This window comes from Guillardia theta (genome assembly GCF_000315625.1).
Source record: "Guillardia theta CCMP2712 unplaced genomic scaffold GUITHscaffold_306, whole genome shotgun sequence".
Taxonomy (NCBI): domain Eukaryota; class Cryptophyceae; order Pyrenomonadales; family Geminigeraceae; genus Guillardia; species Guillardia theta.
This window is the reverse complement of record NW_005434371.1, coordinates 1-20,709: the sequence shown is the minus strand read 5'-3', so window position 1 is coordinate 20,709 and position 20,709 is coordinate 1. Positions and strand designations below refer to the sequence as shown.

The following is a 20,709-nucleotide window of genomic DNA, read 5'->3' as shown; positions in this document are numbered from 1 at the left end:
GTTTGACCCTAGTAAGACACGAGTCAGGAATAAAGGAAGGGACAGTAAGAGGAGGAGAGATCGACTGACCTTGTAGCCGCGGTCGTTGTCCCATGGAGTCGTGTCCCATAGAGTCGTGTCGGCCATCATCATCATCATCATCATCATCCTCATCCTCATCCTCCTCATCCTCATCATTCTCATCCTGATTATTATCATCATTCTCCGCCAGCGCTGACAAGACTGCCAACAGCCTCACGTTGAATTTCTGCACGAGAAGTTGAAGAAGATGAGGATGAGGAGCCTGACGGCCACCTGCTTGCTCTGTTTCCTCTCCCTCACCTACACGACTCCATGGGACAACTACCTCGTCTACAAGGTCAGTCGATCTCTCCTCCTCTTCCTGTCCCTTCCTTTATTCCTTACTACTGTCTTAACCTCCTCTCCTCTCGTCTCCTCTCCCTTCCTCACCTCCTCTCTCCTCTCTCCTCTCCTCTCCTCTCCTCTCCTCTCCTCTCCTCTCCTCTCCTCTCCTCTCCTCTCCTCTCCTCTCCTCTCCTCTCCTCTCCTCTTTTGCTTACCCCCCCTCATCTGCGCTCCCTCTACCCCCCTTCCTCCCCTCACGCTCCCTTCACCTCAGGGGATATGGACGTATCCTCCCGGTCGAGTTCTCTTCACCATCGGCTACGTTCCTGTAGAGGAGTACTGCTTCTTCATTATACAGGTCCACCTTCCTCCTCCTCAATCCCTGGAACTACCTCCTCCTCCCTCCTTGCTCCTCTTCCTCCTCCTTTCCCCTCTCCTTTTTCTCCCCTCCCGTCCTTCTTCCGCTCTTCCCGTTCCTCCTCTCCTCCCCTTTCACATCCCTCCCTCCTTCCCTTCCTCCTTACACCTCCTTATCCGCATGGATCGCTCTACCCTGCTCCCTTCTGAAAGTGACTCGGTAGACAATCGCATCTTCCCTGTGGCTTCTCACAGCCATGGAGCGGCAAATGCTGCAGCTGAGGTGAAGAGAGCAGGAGGGAGGAGGAGGAGAATGAAGGGGGTGTAGGAGAATGGAGGAGGAACAGGAGGAGGAGGAGGAGCAGGAGCAGGAGCAGGACAGAGGAGGAGGAGGAGGATGTAGTTTTTGACGTACATTACCAGTATCAGGAACAGCATGTTACGAGCTCCCCAGCAGAACAATCGAGGCAGTTCAGCAGCAAGGGATCGAGCTATCAGGGTCGCAGGTGGCCTCCTGCTCGCCGCGCTGTCCGGCCTTAGCTGGGTTGTGTTTTTCTCTGGATCGGACAAGGCCAAATACCTCAGCCTCATCACAGGTATAGTCTCCCTCCTCCTCCTCCTCCATCCTTTCTCCTTCTCCTCCTGCTCCCCTCCCCTCCTCCCCCTCCCTCCTTCCTCCCCCTCCCCCTCCCTCCTTCCTCCCCCTCCTTCTTCCTCCCTCCCTCCCTCCACTTATCCCTCCCTCCCTCCCTCCCTCCTCCCTCCCTCCCGCTTTTCCCACCTATCTCCCTCGCTGCTTCCTCTCCTGCCTCTCCTCCCTGCTCTCGCTCGGTCTCAGCTCCTGCAGGCTGGGCCCTCCCGGTGGTTTGCTTGCAGTGGATATTCGGGGGTCACATCGTGTGGAGGGAGAGAAGGCTTGTCCTCGTCAGCGTGTGTCTTCCTACTGCCTTCCTCTGGATGGCGGATGGAATAGCGATATGTAACCCTCCCCCCTCCCTGCTCTCTCCTTCCCTCCTCCTCCTCCCTCTGTCTCCTTTTGTTCACTCCCCTTTCCCTTCTCCCGTACCTCCTTCGTTAGCAACTCTCCTTACCTTCCCGAACTTTCCCCACTTCCCTTCAATCTCCATAGCCCTCCTCTCCTCCCCCTCCTCTCCTCCCTCCTCACACCATCTTACGCTTTCCCCGCAGATCTCAACATCTGGTCGCTCAGCTCCAACTTTCTCCTCGGACCTCAACTCGGTTCGCTTCCTCTAGAAGAAGCGCTCTTCTTTCTCGTCACCAACGTTATGGTGGTCAGTAGCCCTCCACTCGTTCCTCCCCCTTCCCGTTCTGATCCATTCCTCCCTCGTTCTTCACCCTACGTTGCGTTCCTCCTCCCTCTCTCTTCCTATCCTTCCTCCTCTCTCTCTCCTTCCTCCCCCTATCGTCTCCTCACTTCCTCGCAGGTCCAGGGAGGGCTTCTCTTTGTGCGGACGGCAGAGAGGATGGAGCATTTAGGACTGGACGGGAGGAAGAAGGAATGGAGTGACAAGGGGCTTCTTCGCAGGATCTTTCAGGCAGCAGCCAACCTTTAAAAGCAAAGCTCTCGTCTACTCCCAGCAGCTGCGCTTAGTTTACAGCTCCCCCTCCTCCTCCTCTCTCCGCCCTGCTTCTCCTCTAGCTCTCTATCATCAGGAGAGGGTCTCCCAGCTTCACTGCTGCTGGCAGGAAGGGACTTGGATGGAGTCCGGCAACTGCAGCCCCTCCTCCCCTTTCTCCTCCTGGCTAGAGATCGCCTTCTCGCTGTTGCTGTCCCGCCTCGAGAAGGAGGGAAGAGACAGGCCAGACTTGCGCTTCTCGAGCAGGAGGTTCTCCTTGGCGATAGAAACCTGAAGCTCCTTCCTCTCCCCCTGGATCTGCGCCAGCTTCTCCTCCAGCACCGCAATATCCTTGCGCATCCTGTCGCACCTCTCCTCTGAGTCCACGGCCGCCGCCTCCTGCTGCTGTCGGAGCTGCTCGGCAGCATGGAACGCCTTCTCAGCTCGCGACCTCCTCTGCTGCAGCTCTTCGATCTCCGCGAACACCCTGGACATCTCGTGCCAGATTCTGCTCTCCTGGTTCGCCTTCTGCAGGTGGATGGGGAACCCGATGGACTTCGAGTCTGACCCCCGGAAGTTCCCGCGGAAGAGGCAGAGCTCGAACCGGAACAGCGACGAGCTCTGTGGCCTCTCGAAGACTAGCTTCACCGGCGACCCGGCAGGCCCGAGGATCAGCGACTTGAGCTGGCTCAGGCTCATGCCAACCACTTCGCTCCCGTTCACTTCCACCAGGATGTCTCCCACCTCCACCACTCCACTGCGATCCGCCGGCCCGTCCTGCGCGATGGTGAGCACGTGGAAGAGTCCGTAGTTGTCTTTGCGGAAGATCAGACCCACACCAGCCTTCTCCATCTCGTTCGACACTCCTGCTCCTGCTCCTGCTCCTGCTCCCGCTCCCGCTCCCGCTCCCGCTTCCGGACGCTCTACAGATCTCTCGAGCGCACGGCGAATGGCAGGACCGAGCGTCTCCTCGTTTCTAATGTCGCCGACTCGCACGTCGCCAACGGCGATCTCTCCGAGGAACGCAGCGTTGGTCAGGTCGACAGGGTGCGGAGCCTCCACCGTCTTGCCGATCGGGAGCTCCGGAACCTTCTCGGAGGGCTTGAAGAGCATGGGCTGCAGCCTGGAGCAGATCTCAGTCGCCTCTGCCTGCGACTCGATATAGGAGATCGCGTCAAAGGTCTCCACGTAGTGCTCCCGCAGAAACTTGAGGAGGACGTCAACGTCGATGCTGCTGAAGCGAACCCCTCCATTGGAGGAGGATACAGGAAGAACGCGAGCCCCTGGGGATCCTATGCTGATCACAGACTGGTAGAAGCTCCGCAGCATCTCTCGACACTCGGGCACAGCAGGCATGACAGAATCGAGGGCGCGGAATTCAGTCATGGACGGAGGATCTTTGGCTTTAGAGGACAACTTGAGGAGCTTGTACAGGGCATCCAACGCTTGCTTCTGCACGTCAGATATGTCCGCCTTTGAAATCCCAAAAACGGCAGGAGTGAGAATAGCTTCAAGGACGAATCGCTCGAACAAGAATGTTGACACTTTCTCCACCTCCTTTGACCCGATCTTCTTCATCACAGTCCTGTCAATGGTGAAGAGGATTTGAGCACAGCACAGGGGGAACGTGTTGACAGTCTCTAGCAGCGACTTTCCTATCAGCCTAGCTGCTGCCATGATGTGCGCTGCTGCAGATGATATCTTGATCTTACCCTGCGCGTTCACCTCGAACTCCTCGGCAATCGTGAGAAATTTGCGAAGCTGGGTGCCGACAGAAGCCTGCAGGAACTTCTGTCCGGTGAGTTCCGTACAGACAAGCCAGATGACGACACACTGGGACTCGGGCTCGAGGTAGCTTCCCGGAAAGTTGACGGCGATCTCTCGGTTAGCAGCCTCTTCAATCATGCTCCGCAGTCTCTTGTGAGAGATTTGTATGCGCATCAGCCCTGGAATCTCACCTCCATACCTCGATGCGATCGCCAATATGGAGGTCGACAGCGAGAACTTGAACAACTTCAACAGCTCAAAGAACGCCTGATCGTCTGGGCTGCCCATCCACTCCACCTCAGTCTCAACATCCGGCACAGCAAGATCAAGAACATCGGCTGCTCTCTCCCTGGGCTCGCTTGCGATGGCTACTTGCTGCTCTGCCTTGGGTGCAACGGACAAGTCGATGCGTCGGACTAGCTCCGGCAGGACATCTGCAAGCGTGGCTAGCTCGGGATAAATCTGATTCCCTAGTAGCAATTCCGACGGGTCTTGCACGGACCATGGCTCGGGATGAATCGTCAACCACCCGTCCATGGAGGCCCAGTTGTCTGCTCCGTTCAAGCACATGAAGATCTTGTTGTGTAGGTGCCGATAACTGTCGTCCACATAGGAGACACAGATGGGCAGAAACTTGCCGCCTGCCATCGGGGCATCTTCTTTCGCACGGTACACGAGGTAGTCCCCTACTTCACTTCTCCGCAGGTATCGCTCCACGTTCTCGACATCGAGGAAGGGAATATCCTTCAGAGCAGGATGCTCGTTGCTGCTCATCTCGGGGGAAAGAAATCCCTGCCAAAATGTTTCAGACTTGCATCATCTCTCGAAGCTTGTCACTGTTCTCCTCCCTGTCCTCCTCGTTTCACCTCCAGCTCTTGCTCTCTATCCCACCTCGTGATTCTTTGTTCCCAAAACAAACTCTTGTGCTCTTCTTTCACATGGCTCTAGAGTTTGCTTCCCCTATCGCTCTTGTTACTGCTCTCGATCTCATTATTGCTAGCGCTATCCATCTTGCTCCTGATACTCCTCCCTTCCATGCTCGTCGTTTCTCGCTCATCTCGCATCTGATCTGCTCTTTCCTCTGCTCTTGGCTGGGGCGCCATGCCAGATGCATCTGAAGGGGTACCGTCACCACCCCCCTTGAAGGCTACCCCCATTTTATCATGCCACTACCCCCGACGCTACCATACACCTGAACTGTTGACTAAACCTGTGATGAGTAAAATTGTTTAGTAAAAAACATGACATACTCCGATGTACTACCGGTACTTAAAGTACCCCTACCACCTAATGATACATAACAAATACCCGTATCTGAATATAAAATATACTACCCCACCCTACGTAGCAGGACACGGATCGGAATGGGCAATGCTTGTCCGAGTTCGTGTGGTGGTGGTGGTGGCGGCGGCGGGTCGATGCAGAGAGAGACTTCGAGCATGACAGAGGAAGAGACGAAGCGAAGGAAAGTCTGCTTCTCCTTGCACAGAGCTGCCGCTGCTGGAGACTCGAAAACTCTTCATTGCCTGCTCCTGGACCGCGACGAACTGCTGGACCTGAATTGGGCAGGTAAGACTGAGATGCAAGTAGCTCTCTGGCAGTGGCAGTGATGGTTCAACGCTGCAGATGAATACGGAAACACGGCTCTGCACAAGGCGTGTTCACAAGGGTCAAAGGAATGTGTGAAACACCTGTTAACCCACGGCGCAAGTGTACACTGCGTCAACAAAGCTGGAAAGCTGCCTTTCGATATAGCATATGAGAAGCTCGACCAGGAAACCTGTAACTTATTGAACGAAGTGATGTTGTTGAGGAGGAGAAGTTCACAACAACAATATTACAGTCCAAGAAGTAATGGAGTAAGTCGCATAGTAGGTAAATCTCCTCTCGCTTTCCTGGCATGCTGTTGACGCTGATCACTCCATCAGCAACAAAGGACGCGAGTCCGTTTGACGACCATGTAAATTTATCCAATATAAGCTACAAGAGCGACAGAATGCCCAACGATGTTTGGATAGCGAGCCTTCAAGACGATTCGCAGGTTAGACGCTACGAGAGGTCAAGAAAGCCTAACTAACGTTTGTTGCTGTAGCTCTTATGAATGGTTATTTCGCCGTGCAGAATCTCACTTGAATATTAAGTTCTTCATCCCTCAACGTGTAAAAATTAAGCAGCAGAAAGAGATTGAATGATTTCTTGGATTCGCTCCTGACGAAGCGTGTGAGACAGATAGGTTGCTGATGAACATCTCACCTTCGAATCTTGAATGAGTCGGAGAGCCTCGTCGAGATCGACTTGCAAGTTCTTTTCAGAAAGTTCAGCTACAGTCCTATCAATGAATTAGTCCTTTGCGATCAAACGTCCCTCGAGACATTGCGAGCTCAGAGGGAGGGTCACATGGCATGTGAGTGCCAACAATCACCTCTTGTCCTCCTCATTAAAGAATACAACACGATTTGTGAATGCAAATTCAGCGAGCTCCATCAAGGTAAGAGAAGCATCCTTCCTGTAGAGAAATTCACACGAGTGAATCAACCTGGGGTAGCACAAGACCTTAGTTTCTCGATCCTAGTGGCTGCTTTCTTGTCGATTTTCATGACCGTCATCAACTCCTTCTCCGACTTGAAGCTGAAATGGTATCATGAGATGAGGTGCAGGTTCGATCGCCAGACATTTCTTACCCGAAGAAAGACAAGAACAAGATGGCTGGTCTGTCAGGCTTTGAGAACTTCTGGTTTGCAAGGGGTGCAGTCAGCATTTCTGCCCGAATCTGTGAGGCCGTCAATCAAAGAATTCTACAGACAATCCAGTCCTACATCATCCCATGCCATGTTCTTTGCATACTCGCTCAGAGAATCGACCAGGCGTTCTGCATCCTTCAGCGTTTCCACGGCCTCTTCCTTTGAAGCAGGTGGGGCTTTGAATTCCTTCCTAACCTCCCTGTTTGATTGTTTGGCTCTGACCACTGTTCCGCTTCCCACGTTGTATTCTTCCTGCGAGGGGATGGCAGCTTGCAGCTTTCCAGGCAGGAAAGCAAGTGAGATCCCAAGCGCCAGCAGTGATCGTCGGTCGAGAGCCAGGTTGCTGTTCGGCTCTGTTGACATGGAGACGCGAGGGAGGAGGCATCGGTGACGAGGAGGGGATCCAGCGTGAGCTCTGAGAGGCTGCGGTGCTGACCAGCCCCTGCATGTCTCTATGGCAGCGATCAGGAGCCCAACGTGCAACAGGCGCCTGCCAGCCATGCCTGGTACTGGGCGACTCAACGTATCCCTGACGATACTGATGACCGTAAGCTTTTTATCCGATGACCGGGAGTCCGATGGCCGGCGGGCCCGATGTGCCACCCGGTCACGGTCACAGCAATAGAGGAGGTATGATGAGGAGTACAGCATGAAGGCGACTGCCTCAGGCTTCTCATGAGAAATTCTGTCTCTGTCGAGAGAAATCATCAAGTATCAAGCTTTGTCATAGAGGATTTATTATTCTCGTCATGTCGATATAACTCCATCTCACGTGAACAGGATGCAAAAACGGACAAGCACTTTCCCTAGACACAATCATTCGGAGTAATCGACGGCAACGTCAAAACCAAGGAGAGAAGCTCTGATTGAGATGATCTTCAAAGCGTCCAAGCTTAAAGAAAGACAACGGGTGCAGAAACACAAGAATCTTTTGATGTCTCTGGATCGGTTGACGAGTCGCCGGTAGATCCTGAGTAATCGCCATTCTCCACCTTGATGATGGTAAGCAAACCAAGCATATTCCCTTGCAACAACATCTACCTGCTGAATGAAGCTCTTATGCTTTTCTGGATACATCCTGGGATTTTAAAAAATCAGACATCAACGACTTGCACAGAGCTCGACGGACCAGTCAGGAAAAGATCAGAGCATTTGCGTTCGTTGAGCTCCAGGAAAGAGACGATTGATCATCTTCTTCACAAGAAGTCAAAAAGTTGGATCACTTGGGCGGTAAGGGGGCTCACCTTGAAGCTGTGATTGAGCCTCGGAGAGGTCTCTTAAAAGAATTCTGCTAGTCCTCCAATCCCCGAGTACCAGCAATCGTTCTGCAGAAACGCGTTACAACTCGCCAGCATGACATGGCATCGAGGTAAGAGCGGCTACAGGTCAGCATGACATGGCATCAAGGTAAGAGCGGCTGCAGGCCAGCATGACATGGCATCAAGGTAAGAGCGGCTGCAGGCCAGCATGACATGGCATCAAGGTAAGAGCGGCGGCTGCAGGTCAGCATGACATGGCATCGAGGTAAGAGCGGCTGCAGGTCTCACCGCCTGTCTGACGCTCCTCCCCTTCTCCTTCTCCTTGAAAGCCGCCAGCTCGCTGAGCATGCACGACCCTTCAGGGAGGGCCCCCTCGTCCCCGCTCATTCATTGACCGAGGATGGCGTATGAGGGGGATGAAGTCTGAGCACAGGTGGAAAGCCATGACGGTAGACGGCAGCGGCAGGTCGAGCAAGAGGAGGAGGCTGGAGGGATCAGGCAAGACGAGAGAGGAACGAGAAGAGGAAGGTATGGTCGATGGAGACATAGAGAAGAGAAGGAAAGGAAGGGGTGTATGCGAGCACGGGCGGGTCCGGTCGGTATGCAAGGGATGCGGGGGCAGCAGCATATGCGAGCACGGGCGGGTCCGGTCGAGGTGCAAGGGATGCGGGGGCAGCAGCATATGCGAGCACGGGCGGCAGCGATCGGTATGCAAGGGATGCGGGGGCGGGAGCATATGCGAGCACGGGCGGGTCCGGTCGGTATGCAAGGGATGCGGGGGCAGCAGCATATGCGAGCACGGGCGGGTCCGGTCGAGGTGCAAGGGATGCGGGGGCAGCAGCATATGCGAGCACGGACAGCAGCGATCGGTATGCAAGGGATGCGGGGGCGGGAGCATATGCGAGCACGGGCGGGTCCGGTCGGTATGCAAGGGATGCGGGGGCAGCAGCATATGCGAGCACGGGCGAGAGCGATCGAGGTGCAAGGGATGCGGGGGCAGCAGCATATGCGAGCACGGGCGGGTCCGGTCGGTATGCAAGGGATGCGGGGGCAGCAGCATATGCGAGCACGGGCGGGTCCGATCGCAATGCAAGGACTGCGGGGGCGGGAGCATATGCGAGCACGGGCGGGTCCGATCGAAATGCAAGGGATGCGGGGGCAGCAGCATATGCGAGCACGGACAGCAGCGATCGGTATGCAAGGGATGCGGGGGAGGGAGCAGCAGGTACAAGCAGGCAAGGAGCTGATCAGGTGCGGACATGATGAAGCAGTGTAGCTGGATGACTGCCTTGCAGGGGTCGCATGGTAGCGCTGGCAAGGGGCAACTGACTAGGGAAGCAGAGGGCCGTCGGCGTGTCCTGGGCAGGTCTAGACGGTGGAGATGTCCATTTGCGATGAGAGGCGCATGAAGGGAATATGGACGCGTGCTCCGCGTCGATCATGGATTGCACTTCCATGGCTAGAGCGGGGAGGTTGAGATCGGTTGGTACTTGAGTTGGTGATCCTGCTGCACTTGGACGGCGATCAGCCCGGCCCCGGGGGCCCGGACGCGAGAGGCTGTCTCGTGCTTGGAAGACGCAAACCCTTGATGGAACGAGAAACTCAGTATCCTACATGAGCATCGGGAAAGAGACACATGAGCATGTCTAGGTCCAGTTTGTCAACACCTGCATAGATGCGAGCATACTTACGTGCCACAGTGAGAGCAGTCTCGAGCTCCTCCGTTGATCCATACAGCCGGCAATAGATAATCTTCTCAATGTGAATGAAGTAGAGCTCCCGACGTATATCTTTATCCAAATCTTTGCATTCCCCCTCCGTACACCAATTGGCAAGGTCATTCAACCGTGCATGGCGCCTGTTTTCCAGCAACACACTTGATGCAACTCCCGTCCTATGTCAACATCCTTGCTGTTCAGATGATCATGCCTTCAAAAGTTTTCAAAGGCGTCTGTCATCTGCGTGCCTTGGGTCGAGTTTGCGAAAGAGGTTCATTCATATAGTCCCCCCTCAGCCGTCACTCTAAAACATTTACAGCACAATCTAGCTATCACTCGAATTGTGCTGGAAAATTTTCAGTACAATCTATCTATCACACGATATTTGAAAAGTTATCAGCACAATCTAGGCATCACTACCAAAAACTTGTGCTGGTAACTTTTCCTACGCGTTTCAAGGACGGAGGGATCGCCGGTATGTAATCCTAGAGCGATGATTCTAAGGGCACACAAGCATCAAACACCTGCTCGTCAACGAGATTGACAAAATGCTGAGTGATGGCAAACTCATCATCAGCCTTCTTGGTCCTCCCCGACCGCCAGGGTCAAGCCTGTCGCACGTCGCGTTTCCCCCCTCCTCCCCCTCTCCCCCGTTGACCCGCTTGCACTTGCGGCTACCGTGACCGTCATGTCAGACGGGGTGCGCACCGTAAGTGCACAGCTCCACTCAAATGGACCTGATCCCATAACCATGTAGCGTTGGGATTCGTACGGTCACCTGGCGCACGATACGATGATGCTCCCAATGAAGTAAGAAGTTCTCGAAACTGCTGCGAGAGAGAAACCTCCTCCATCAATCTACTCCCGTGAATGAATCACACTGACAGCCCTGACTCAACTGTATACTTTCGAAGCTCTGCAGGCTCGAAATCGCCAGCTCACGGGCTCGGAGGCATACTCCATCTGCTCGTCTCCTCACAAGGATTGCTGTCCTTCAGTTGATGTAGCCTACAACTATCCAAGTACCACGTACGATGTGCAGGACAATGAAGTTGATGTCGCCCTGAGCTAGAGGGACTTGATGTCTGACAGCTACAGGTTGCAGTACAGACAGACAGACAGACAGACAGACAGACAGACAGACAGACAGAGACAGAGACAGAGACAGAGACAGAGAGCGACAGGGGAGATGATCAAGAAGGGTGAAGCCAAGTTTGTTAGGAACAGAAACAAGTACAACACCCTTCCTCCTCGGAGAGCTCAGGACGCAGTGGTGAACTAGTAGATGCCGTTTCCGACATTGTAGAGCCAGTCGTCGACGTAGCTGGGGTCGACAGGCGTAGTGATTGACTTGAAGTTGAAGATGCTTGAGTCCAGGTCGTCCCACTCGCTGAAGTTTGTGCTGTACCTCCTGCAGACAGGGTACTCCCAGAAGATCTCGTCGTTGGGGGACCCGCTCATGTTGGCCTTGCAGAAGGCCTTGTCTCCGCTTCCTCCAGCCTTCCACTCGTAGACACCGGGACCGCTGTTGTATCCAGCAGCGTTGAAGGCGGCGCCGCCAAGGAGGACGGCGAAGGAGGAAGGAACGAGGATGTTGTGCATTGTCAAGAGCCGCGAAAGGTACCCCCGTAGTTACTGTGCCCCAACAGGGAGAAGGAGGGGTCAGATTGAGGTGGGGGTGGGGGTCGCGTGGAAAAAAAAAGACAATTTTCCGAAAGGGTGTTGAAAATCACTACTGACTGATCTGTTGACTAAAAGGTTTCTCAGACGACAAGGGGAGCAGGAGGCGAGGGCGATGGCCGAGGTCTGCCGGAGAAGGAATGGAGGGGTAGGGAGACCTCAAGTTTCATAGAACGATTGCCTGTTGCTTCCATCGAAAAGACCTCTGTTGCATAAGTCCCTAATCAGTGATCGGACTCAAACTCGGCCGGGGCCCACGTTCCGCCCGTGTCCCCTCGGGCCTGCGAGCCTCTAGCCTGAGCGCTGGGTCTGGGTGGAATCGATCTGGGGAGGTAGAGGCACGGGAGCACAAAAAGGTACAAGTGCAGGCTGCTCGTCGGAGTTGGTCAAGGCGGAAGCCAACAAGGTTCAGATGTCCTTTGAGTTGCTCGCTGTGCGCAGGCCTGCTTCCCGAGCCCTCCCTGCTGCATATATACCCCACTACCCCCCGAGGTTGCCGTCAGCTCCCTCTCTGAGGCGAGCCTGTGACAGCAGCCTCCGTTTCCTAGCTGGCTGCGGGGGAGGCGAGGGTTGTGGGGTGGGCTAGGACAGGGGGTGGGGGTGGGGGCTTCGGTTGGAGCCCCGACAACAGGAAGGAACAAGGGAAGGGATCGGGCAGGACAGGAGTCACAGGAGAGAGGGTCAAGAGGAGGCAGGACAGGAGAGACAGGAGAGACGGGGGGCAAGAGGAGGCAGGAGCTCAAGCAGCGAGCAGACGACGACTGACCTTGTATATGCTGGTTGTCGCGGTCCAAGGTCGAGATCGCGGAAACCAAAACGAAGCATTCATTTCAGAACAACTCATACGTGTTATACACAGATGCTTTGATCACAGTCTTTTTGGGCTGAGGTCTTGCGGGAGGGGCTGGGAGGATGTTGGGGATGGATGTCTGCCACCATAGCTTGAAGTGTGCGATGTTGGTCTCAACCTCGCTCGGACGAAAGTCGCTGAGCTTCAGGGTGACCCTGTCGTTGTCCAGTGCGGTGTATGGGTTGCCCAACGGGATGGAGACATAGCCGTCATCTCCGGAGTCCCAGAGCTTTGGAGAGAAAGGAGCCCTGAGCATGCGACTGGGCTCCGACAGTGACGGGTCTATCAAGAACCCCGTCTTCCTGCACTCCAGCTCGATGCAAGCATAGGCAATAGAGATCTTGACATACTCAGGGGTCTTGAACATGCTTTTGGTCTGGAACCACGACACCCTCTCCTGCATGGTCTCAATCCACTCGTGTACCTCTGCGATGGTGGTCATTGCCGATACCGGTGCGAACAGGTTGAGCACATACTTTCGTGCTATCCCATGCACAAAGCAGCAGAGCTGGTGGAGGACACTCTTGATTGGCCCGTATTGCGAGAGCCAATGAGGGTGAGTGTTGCAAGCCTGAATGAAGTAGGGCTCGATCCTCTGGTACCATACCCTGTTCCAGTACGGTATCCAGACAACCTCTCCTGCATCTGTGAGGACATCATCCTGCCACTTGGAATCTTGAGAATGCAGCGAGATGTAGGTGTTGGACACCGTGCGGGAGCTGAGGATGGGCACCGGTGCGACGGACTTGTAGATGGAGGAGCGGATGTTGGTCTCCGTGTCTCTCTGCCACTCCTCTGCCGAGGAGCTCCAATAGAGCTGCTTGAAGGCAAAGTAGATGTGCCATCCCTTGCCGCTGCAGCACACCATGATCTGATTGATGTCCTTGGTCGACTCGCGGACAAAGTTGGTGTACACCCCCTGGCAGATCTGGCTGATCATGAGGAGGTGGACGAGAGGGTCCAGCATCACGGTGTCAATGTCCATCACGAGCATCCTGTTGCATGGATGGTAGGTTTGATTGGTGCCGGTCACTGGGATGTTGAGCTCGGCCCCGAGGTGCAGAGAGCAGATGTCATTCTTCCTTATGAAGTCATAGAGGTCCGAGACCGGGTCCCGACGGATGGGCTTGCCCTTGAAGGTGGACATCTTGAACGCCATGATGTCTGCATGCTTGAGGCCCTGGAAGGGGAAGAAGATCTTGGCTATCATATCGAAGATGCCTCTTTCCTGGAGGTAATGGAAGAGAGTACGCACACCCTGTCTGCCACGTGCTGACACCTGTGTGGGACACATGGAGATGGCAAGGGGGTCATGATGAGGGAGACTTTATATAGACACAGTTCCTGGCGACATCCCGGAAAGTTCTGGAGTCTTCTCAGCTCCATCTTTGAGGCGAGCCTGTGAGAGCAGCCTCCGTTTCCTAGCTGACTACGGGGGAGGCGAGGGTGGTTGGGCCTAGGGTAGGAGGTGGGGGTAGGGGCTTCGGTAGTATGTCGCCAGGAACTGTGTCTGAATTGTGCTAGAAATGTTTCAGCACAATTCAAGCACAGTTCCAGCACATTTCGGGACTAGGGGAGGGTTGCTATAAAGCCTCCCTCATCATGACCCCCTTGCCATCTCCATGTGTCCCACACAGGTGTCAGCACGTGGCAGACAGGGTGTGCGTACTCTCTTCCATTACCTCCAGGAAAGAGGCATCTTCGATATGATAGCCAAGATCTTCTTCCCCTTCCAGGGCCTCAAGCATGCAGACATCATGGCGTTCAAGATGTCCACCTTCAAGGGCAAGCCCATCCGTCGGGACCCGGTCTCGGACCTCTATGACTTCATAAGGAAGAATGACATCTGCTCTCTGCACCTCGGGGCCGAGCTCAACATCCCAGTGACCGGCACCAATCAAACCTACCATCCATGCAACAGGATGCTCGTGATGGACATTGACACCGTGACGCTGGACCCTCTCGTCCACCTCCTCATGATCAGCCAGATCTGCCAGGGGGTGTACACCAACTTTGTCCGCGAGTCGACCAAGGACATCAATCAGATCATGGTGTGCTGCAGCGGCAAGGGATGGCACATCTACTTTGCCTTCAAGCAACTCTATTGGAGCTCCTCGGCAGAGGAGTGGCAGAGAGACACGGAGACCAACATCCGCTCCTCCATCTACAAGTCCGTCGCACCGGTGCCCATCCTCAGCTCCCGCACGGTGTCCAACACCTACATCTCGCTGCATTCTCAAGATTACAAGTGGCAGGATGATGTCCTCACAGATGCAGGAGAGGTTGTCTGGATACCGTACTGGAACAGGGTATGGTACCAGAGGATCGAGCCCTACTTCATTCAGGCTTGCAACACTCACCCTCATTGGCTCTCGCAATACGGGCCAATCAAGAGTGTCCTCCACCAGCTCTGCTGCTTTGTGCATGGGATAGCACGAAAGTATGTGCTCAACCTGTTCGCACCGGTATCGGCAATGACCACCATCGCAGAGGTACACGAGTGGATTGAGACCATGCAGGAGAGGGTGTCGTGGTTCCAGACCAAAAGCATGTTCAAGACCCCTGAGTATGTCAAGATCTCTATTGCCTATGCTTGCATCGAGCTGGAGTGCAGGAAGACGGGGTTCTTGATAGACCCGTCACTGTCGGAGCCCAGTCGCATGCTCAGGGCTCCTTTCTCTCCAAAGCTCTGGGACTCCGGAGATGACGGCTATGTCTCCATCCCGTTGGGCAACCCATACACCGCACTGGACAACGACAGGGTCACCCTGAAGCTCAGCGACTTTCGTCCGAGCGAGGTGGAGACCAACATCGCACACTTCAAGCTATGGTGGCAGACATCCATCCCCAACATCCTCCCAGCCCCTCCCGCAAGACCTCAGCCCAAAAAGACTGTGATCAAAGCATCTGTGTATAACACGTATGAGTTGTTCTGAAATGAATGCTTCGTTTTGGTTTCCGCGATCTCGACCTTGGACCGCGACAACCAGCATATACAAGGTCAGTCGTCGTCTGCTCGCTGCTTGAGCTCCTGCTTGTTCCTTCCTGTGACAGCAACCTCGGGGGGTAGTGGGGTATATATGCAGCAGGGAGGGCTCGGGAAGCAGGCCTGCGCACAGCGAGCAACTCAAAGGACATCTGAACCTTGTTGGCTTCCGCCTTGACCAACTCCGACGAGCAGCCTGCACTTGTACCTTTTTGTGCTCCCGTGCCTCTACCTCCCCAGATCGATTCCACGGCCCAAGTGGGTCCCGGCCGAGTTTGAGTGGCACTTCAATGATTAGGGACTTATGGCTTCCGACAAGTTCCGCCGTATTCGGTGTGGCTGCCACGGTGCATCTCCCATCCAACAGAGGTCTTTTCGATGGAAGCAACAGGCAATCGTTGTATGAAATGAGGTCTAATGGAAAGCCGTTGCACCTCCCTCCCTACCCCTCCATTCCTTCACCGGCAGACCTCGGCCATCGCCCTCGCCTCCTGCTCCCCTTGTCGTCTGACTGTCCAGGTTCATGAACTCTTCCGCTCATGTTCTTGTTTCTCCGCGCCCTCGCGGCGACTGCTCCACCCCTCCTCCCCCAGTCAGCATCTCCCTTCCTACCCTCCAGGCCCTGTTCCACCTTCCCCAGGAGATGGCAGCAAGACGCTTGGTGAGATATCTCTTGATTTCGCTCTTGTCAGCATGAGAGTTGTAGGAGGAAGGCTTCAACCGCTCACTTCCTGTCCAGGGCATGTCGGTCACCAGCCTCAAGCTTGCATGTCGCAAGTTCGGTATCAGGCGATGGCCATACAGCCGCTGGGCTCTCAACCCCTCTGAGACACTTGCTGACCCGCCTCCACAAGTGACCCCTGTAGCAGAAGCCCCTGAGCCCAACCCCATGGATGCACAGCAGAGCCGCGCGAGCTCTTGGAATGAGAACGAACCGTTCGTTAAACAACCAATGACTACTGCATCAGAAGAAGCTTGTGGCAGTGTGGACGATGCGGAGTCAGAGGATGAGATCTCTGGTTTGACTGAGAGCATACTAGTCTTTGACTCACCTGCAGCCTCCTTCGAGCAGCAGCGATCGCATCGAGTAGTTTCTGCTGGGAGTGAGTCGGAGGCTTCAGAGCAGGGCGTGGAGGAGTCAGAGTCCAGCAGCATGTCAGGTTCTTGGCCCTGCCTCTGGACGCCGTTTGACGCGAAAGATCGCAACTGGCTCAAGTGGTACGAGCAGTGTGAGCTGAACGTGGATGAAATTTGAACAGCCAAGTCTGCCCTGCCTGTTTGCTGCCCTACCATGAGTTTTGTAATTCAAAGCCGAATTGCTGCATGCATTCAAAGGATTCGGGCATGTAAGTTGATGTTTTGCACAACATCACGTCTCAGGATATGGTATCATGAATCTGAAGCGATGACTGGGTCCATGTGAATTTTTGTGAATTTTTCATGTTTGCTGTATGTGCGGCTCGTGTATACTTATTTACTTCGATACATCAACAAACTACACAACAAGTCCCACTAAGCATCACTCAGCCATGACAAGCACACACGTCAGTCTTGTGCTGAGTCAGTCAGTCCATTCACTGATCTATCACGAGGACCATCAGTAGTAGAATAAGAAAAATGAGAAAAATAGTTATGTTTAATCACTTGAGTGGACAAACAGGAGCAAGCTAGGAAGGAAAGAGTAAACCAACAAGTCCGCCTCATGCAACAAGAGACCACACAGAAAGAAGAGGCAGCCAACACCGTCAGTCCAACCACACGAGCGGCACCATGCGCGACAAGCAGGGGAACAAGGATCAGGACTAGCTCGTCTTGGGCGAGACCAAACCTTTTTTTTTTGTTTTACGCGGAAGGAAAGTGAGGAGAAGAGACAAGACGCTAGGGAGGAGGGGAGACAACGGGAGCAGATAGAGGGAGACGTAGAGAGAGAGGGAGAGAGAGAGAGAGGGAGAGGGAGAGGGAGAGGGAGAGGGAGAGGGAAAGAGAGGGAGGGAGGTAGGGAGGAGGGGAGAGAGAGATCATCAGCATCATCATCATCGATCATGTCCTTACAGAAGGTGGATGACTCCATGAGAAACTTCTCAATGATGGGAAACATGGAGGGCACAGACAGTGAGCTGGTCAGTCTCAAACGTCAAGGTCGTCGTGTGAACAGAAGACAATGCCCCGAGAAGTGGGTCAACGAGACGGGGAAGAGCGTTGACGATTTCATGGAGCTGACGAGAGAAGAGCAGTTGGAGATAGTGCAGAGGTTTTCCATCAGGGGTAAAAGGAAACGCGGCAAAGACTTGGAGCAGGACAACGATGGTCAAAGCTCGACCGATAGGACAGAACCTGCACAGCGAGGGGGGGCGCGGGAGAGGTATCCTTGGAATCCAGCTCTGACTGCAGGGGAAGGGCTGCGACGTACAGGAAGCGAGCGGGCAAGTTATTCTTACAAGCGATCTCACTGAAAGCCAGAACAAACTTGTTGAACGTATCAGGGTCAGGGTTCGGGACGAGCGTGTTTGTGCTTACCTGCTCCCACGATCATCCTGACCCAAAGCCTGGCAGACCCCTGAAAGGGAAGGGCGTCACGGCCAAACGCCCCAGGGTCGTCATGTACGGGAACCCCGGGGGCCCGATGGGCCTGGCAGACCTGAGCGCAGTGATCCAACAGGTTTCGGCTGCCCTGCCTGACAGGATCAACGACGACCCTGACCGAAAGTTTGACATCGAGATGGTGTACTCCCCCGATGACGTCAAGAACCAGTTTGCTGCTCGCGAGGTGGACTCCCAGGAGCGGGAGGTAGCGGAGATCATGCGCAGGGCTGAGGAGGAGGTCGCCTCGATACGTCGCAAGGCAGAGGAGGATGCGGCAAAAGTGAGGAAAACGAAATCCAGCGACGTCCTTGCGCAGCTACATGGGGGCAGGGGGGATCGCGACCGGGGACTGTATGCAGGGCAAGACGTAATGCTCCCTGCAGGCAGCAGAGCCTGGCCAGGTGGATTTGATTGATTTCATCATTTGATGGTGATAGCATTGATGTTGCAAAACAATGCTTGAAGTTACTTCTTCCCTCCGCCTCCATCATCTCTAAACTCCATCTCTCCTCCTCTCCTCTCCTCTGAACCCCTCTCCACGTCCAACCCCCATCTTTCCTGCCCTGCCCAGTCCTTTCCCCTCCCCTCCACTGTCAACTCTCTCGTATAAATCACTTGGAGCTCAACATTGTACCCGAAACTTCGTTCAATGTTAAGAAGAGCGGGTCTGTTCTTGCCAAGGCGACCTGTTCGGGCTAGGTGCTCATCTCCGCGATCAATCTGACCTCATCGCTCTCATCATCTCACCTCATCGCTCTCATCATCTCACCTCATCGCTCTCATCATCTCACCTCATCGCTCTTACTTTCTCAGTTTCTTGCTCTGGTCATTGAAAGTCGCAAATGTAGCAATCCTGCACCTCATCCACCCCCTCCCCTCAGATACATTTGATTATCACACTACTGTCAGGGGGTGGGGGGTGGGCTTTTGACATCCGTTGCCAACCATGGCGACGTTCGCTGCCGAGCTACCGTCCCCTCACTCTCCGACTCTTCTTCCTTCCTCCTCTCTTGATCCTGCTTCCTCGTCTTCTCCCCTTGCTCCCTCCGTCTCTGACGCTCTCCACCAGCACCCCCCTTCGCCTCCCCCACTTGCTTCCTCGTCGCTCCCCACTTGCCTTCTCCTCTCCTCCCCTTGCTCCCTCCGTCTCCGACGCTCCCCACCAGCAACCCCCCTCGCATCCCCCCTCGCATCCTCCCTCGCATCCCCACTTGAGACCGAGCGAAGCTTCTCTACTCAGTCTCAAGGTCGACCCCACCACTTCTCCCTCCTGGCTCATCATGAGGACCAAGCCCAAGTCCATCGCTCGCGCTTGTCCCTCCTGAAGCCAGCCGCCTCCTCCTCCTCCAACCCTACTGAGGGCCCCTTCCTCAACTCCAGCAAGAACTTCAAGATCTCCCCTCGTCGTAACGTCAACATCAAAGATTTCTCCTTGCAGTCCAACTCGCTCCCTCAGCTCTTCTCCAGCCACCCCTCCTCTCATAGCGTTGAGGTGACGGACCCCGACGGCGAGGAAGGAAAGGAAACCAAGACGTCCCCTCGCAGGCATGCTCTACGTCGACAGACATCGGACCTCCACGTTCCTCAAGGGACCCTTACCGTCGTCTCTCCTCCCACCCCTGAGCGACAGCTCTCCCCTCGACACCACCACGGGGCATACTGGGCGCCCTTGTTGAGGAAGACGAAGTTGATAGCGGATCTGACGGGTCTTGTCAGACATTCGGCGATGCAGAAAGATGAGTTGAGGTCTGAAGTGCTGGGGAACAACAGCAGTCAGAAATCTCTCGTCGCATCGCACGGCAGTCAGCGCGTCTTGAACAAACCTTCTCTTCGGGACCTGACCAATCGCCTACATGCTAATGCACGCGAGGAGCAAGACGGAAAGCAAGATGCAGCTCCTCAGCTGGCGAAGAAAGGAAACATGGCGAGGGTTGCGATGAAGGTGTTTGCGGCAGTGGCGCTGGGAAGGAAGAAGAAGGATGATTCGGCTGAAGCGAGCAAAGAAGACAAGGAAGAGTTGAAGCTGCCAAAGTGGGATTACCTTCTGAACCACCATCAGTCGAAACTTCGGAAGAAAGTAAGGGAGGTGGCGGTAGCTGACCGACGTGTCATGACGTCACTCGTCTCAGGTCTCCAAGGCTGTTCACAAGGCAGCAGCGATCTCCGTCAGTTCTCTCGTGTCTCTGTCGCCTTACCGTCTCATGACTTGAGCCCGTCAGGTGGTGGGCAAGACCAACATAGCGCCCAACGAGTTCCAGTTGATGAAGAGCCTCGAGTCTACGAACCTCCATGACAGGATCGAGAAGCTTCTCTCCATCGTTCGCAAGTTCAAGTTCTTCCAGTCTTTCTCGGAGGCGCAGACGCAGGAGCTTGCAAGCGTTGCCGTATTGACGACTAAGGTGAAGGACAGGCTTTTCCCTCCCGTCATGCTCGCCCTTGCTGATATCACTGCGCGTCGTCCTTGCAGACTGAGGGCGACTTCCTATTCAGACAAGACGAGGTCCCCGACGCCGTCTACGTCATGCTCAGCGGAAGATGCAACCTGTGAGATGAGAGAAATTTGATGAGGAGAGCAGAAGTGCAATCCCATGTTTCACTCCTTCCTCCTCTCCTCTTGCTGCCCTCTCCTGATCTCCTCTCCTCTCCTCTCCTCTCCTCTCCTCTCCTCTCCTCTCCTCTCCTCTCCAAACCCATCCTCTCCTCTCCTCTCCTCCCCAAACCCATCCTCTCCTCTCCTCTCCTCTCCTCTCCTCCCCTCTCCTCTCCTCTCCTCTCCTCTTGTACTCTCTCACCCACATGCTGCAGCACAAAAGGAAGCAGGGCTTGTCCTCACCCTTCTATTTAAA

At 54.8% G+C, this 20,709-nt stretch overlaps 10 protein-coding genes across 10 annotated transcripts; 6 read left to right on the top strand and 4 right to left on the bottom strand.

The window, feature by feature from the left end:
• Positions 1 to 2,393: 2,393 nt before the first annotated feature.
• GUITHDRAFT_149242 (hypothetical protein) lies at positions 2,394 to 4,820 on the bottom strand (the record flags this gene model as incomplete). Its single annotated transcript, XM_005818452.1, has 1 exon — positions 2,394 to 4,820. One exon carries the CDS (start codon positions 4,818 to 4,820, stop codon positions 2,394 to 2,396), a length of 2,427 nt encoding a protein of 808 aa, XP_005818509.1.
• An 851-nt stretch (positions 4,821 to 5,671) lies between these two features.
• On the top strand, positions 5,672 to 5,839 carry GUITHDRAFT_62077 (hypothetical protein; the record flags this gene model as incomplete). Its single annotated transcript, XM_005818451.1, has 1 exon — positions 5,672 to 5,839. A coding segment is annotated over one exon (168 nt), but the record flags the coding sequence as incomplete, so codon positions are not given.
• A 373-nt stretch (positions 5,840 to 6,212) lies between these two features.
• On the bottom strand, positions 6,213 to 7,288 carry GUITHDRAFT_122286 (hypothetical protein; the record flags this gene model as incomplete). Its single annotated transcript, XM_005818450.1, has 6 exons — positions 6,213 to 6,254; positions 6,300 to 6,375; positions 6,469 to 6,552; positions 6,600 to 6,674; positions 6,728 to 6,816; positions 6,863 to 7,288. 6 exons carry the CDS (start codon positions 7,286 to 7,288, stop codon positions 6,213 to 6,215), a joined length of 792 nt encoding a protein of 263 aa, XP_005818507.1.
• Positions 7,289 to 8,576: 1,288 nt separating this feature from the next.
• On the top strand, positions 8,577 to 9,293 carry GUITHDRAFT_83066 (hypothetical protein; the record flags this gene model as incomplete). The annotated part of the gene is made up of 1 exon (XM_005818449.1): positions 8,577 to 9,293. The coding sequence occupies one exon, from the start codon at positions 8,577 to 8,579 to the stop codon at positions 9,291 to 9,293; it is 717 nt and encodes a 238-aa protein (XP_005818506.1).
• Positions 9,294 to 11,042: 1,749 nt separating this feature from the next.
• GUITHDRAFT_122284 (hypothetical protein) lies at positions 11,043 to 11,366 on the bottom strand (the record flags this gene model as incomplete). The annotated part of the gene is made up of 1 exon (XM_005818448.1): positions 11,043 to 11,366. The coding sequence occupies one exon, from the start codon at positions 11,364 to 11,366 to the stop codon at positions 11,043 to 11,045; it is 324 nt and encodes a 107-aa protein (XP_005818505.1).
• Positions 11,367 to 12,274: 908 nt separating this feature from the next.
• On the bottom strand, positions 12,275 to 13,588 carry GUITHDRAFT_149238 (hypothetical protein; the record flags this gene model as incomplete). The annotated part of the gene is made up of 1 exon (XM_005818447.1): positions 12,275 to 13,588. The coding sequence occupies one exon, from the start codon at positions 13,586 to 13,588 to the stop codon at positions 12,275 to 12,277; it is 1,314 nt and encodes a 437-aa protein (XP_005818504.1).
• Positions 13,589 to 13,916: 328 nt separating this feature from the next.
• On the top strand, positions 13,917 to 15,230 carry GUITHDRAFT_149237 (hypothetical protein; the record flags this gene model as incomplete). The annotated part of the gene is made up of 1 exon (XM_005818446.1): positions 13,917 to 15,230. The coding sequence occupies one exon, from the start codon at positions 13,917 to 13,919 to the stop codon at positions 15,228 to 15,230; it is 1,314 nt and encodes a 437-aa protein (XP_005818503.1).
• A 792-nt stretch (positions 15,231 to 16,022) lies between these two features.
• Positions 16,023 to 16,535, top strand: GUITHDRAFT_122281 (hypothetical protein; the record flags this gene model as incomplete). The annotated part of the gene is made up of 1 exon (XM_005818445.1): positions 16,023 to 16,535. One exon carries the CDS (start codon positions 16,023 to 16,025, stop codon positions 16,533 to 16,535), a length of 513 nt encoding a protein of 170 aa, XP_005818502.1.
• An 829-nt stretch (positions 16,536 to 17,364) lies between these two features.
• GUITHDRAFT_122280 (hypothetical protein) lies at positions 17,365 to 18,278 on the top strand (the record flags this gene model as incomplete). Its single annotated transcript, XM_005818444.1, has 2 exons — positions 17,365 to 17,642; positions 17,693 to 18,278. 2 exons carry the CDS (start codon positions 17,365 to 17,367, stop codon positions 18,276 to 18,278), a joined length of 864 nt encoding a protein of 287 aa, XP_005818501.1.
• Positions 18,279 to 19,589: 1,311 nt separating this feature from the next.
• Positions 19,590 to 20,407, top strand: GUITHDRAFT_122279 (hypothetical protein; the record flags this gene model as incomplete). Its single annotated transcript, XM_005818443.1, has 4 exons — positions 19,590 to 19,940; positions 19,993 to 20,028; positions 20,083 to 20,262; positions 20,331 to 20,407. Coding segments are annotated over 4 exons (644 nt in total), but the record flags the coding sequence as incomplete, so codon positions are not given.
• Positions 20,408 to 20,709: the final 302 nt, after the last annotated feature.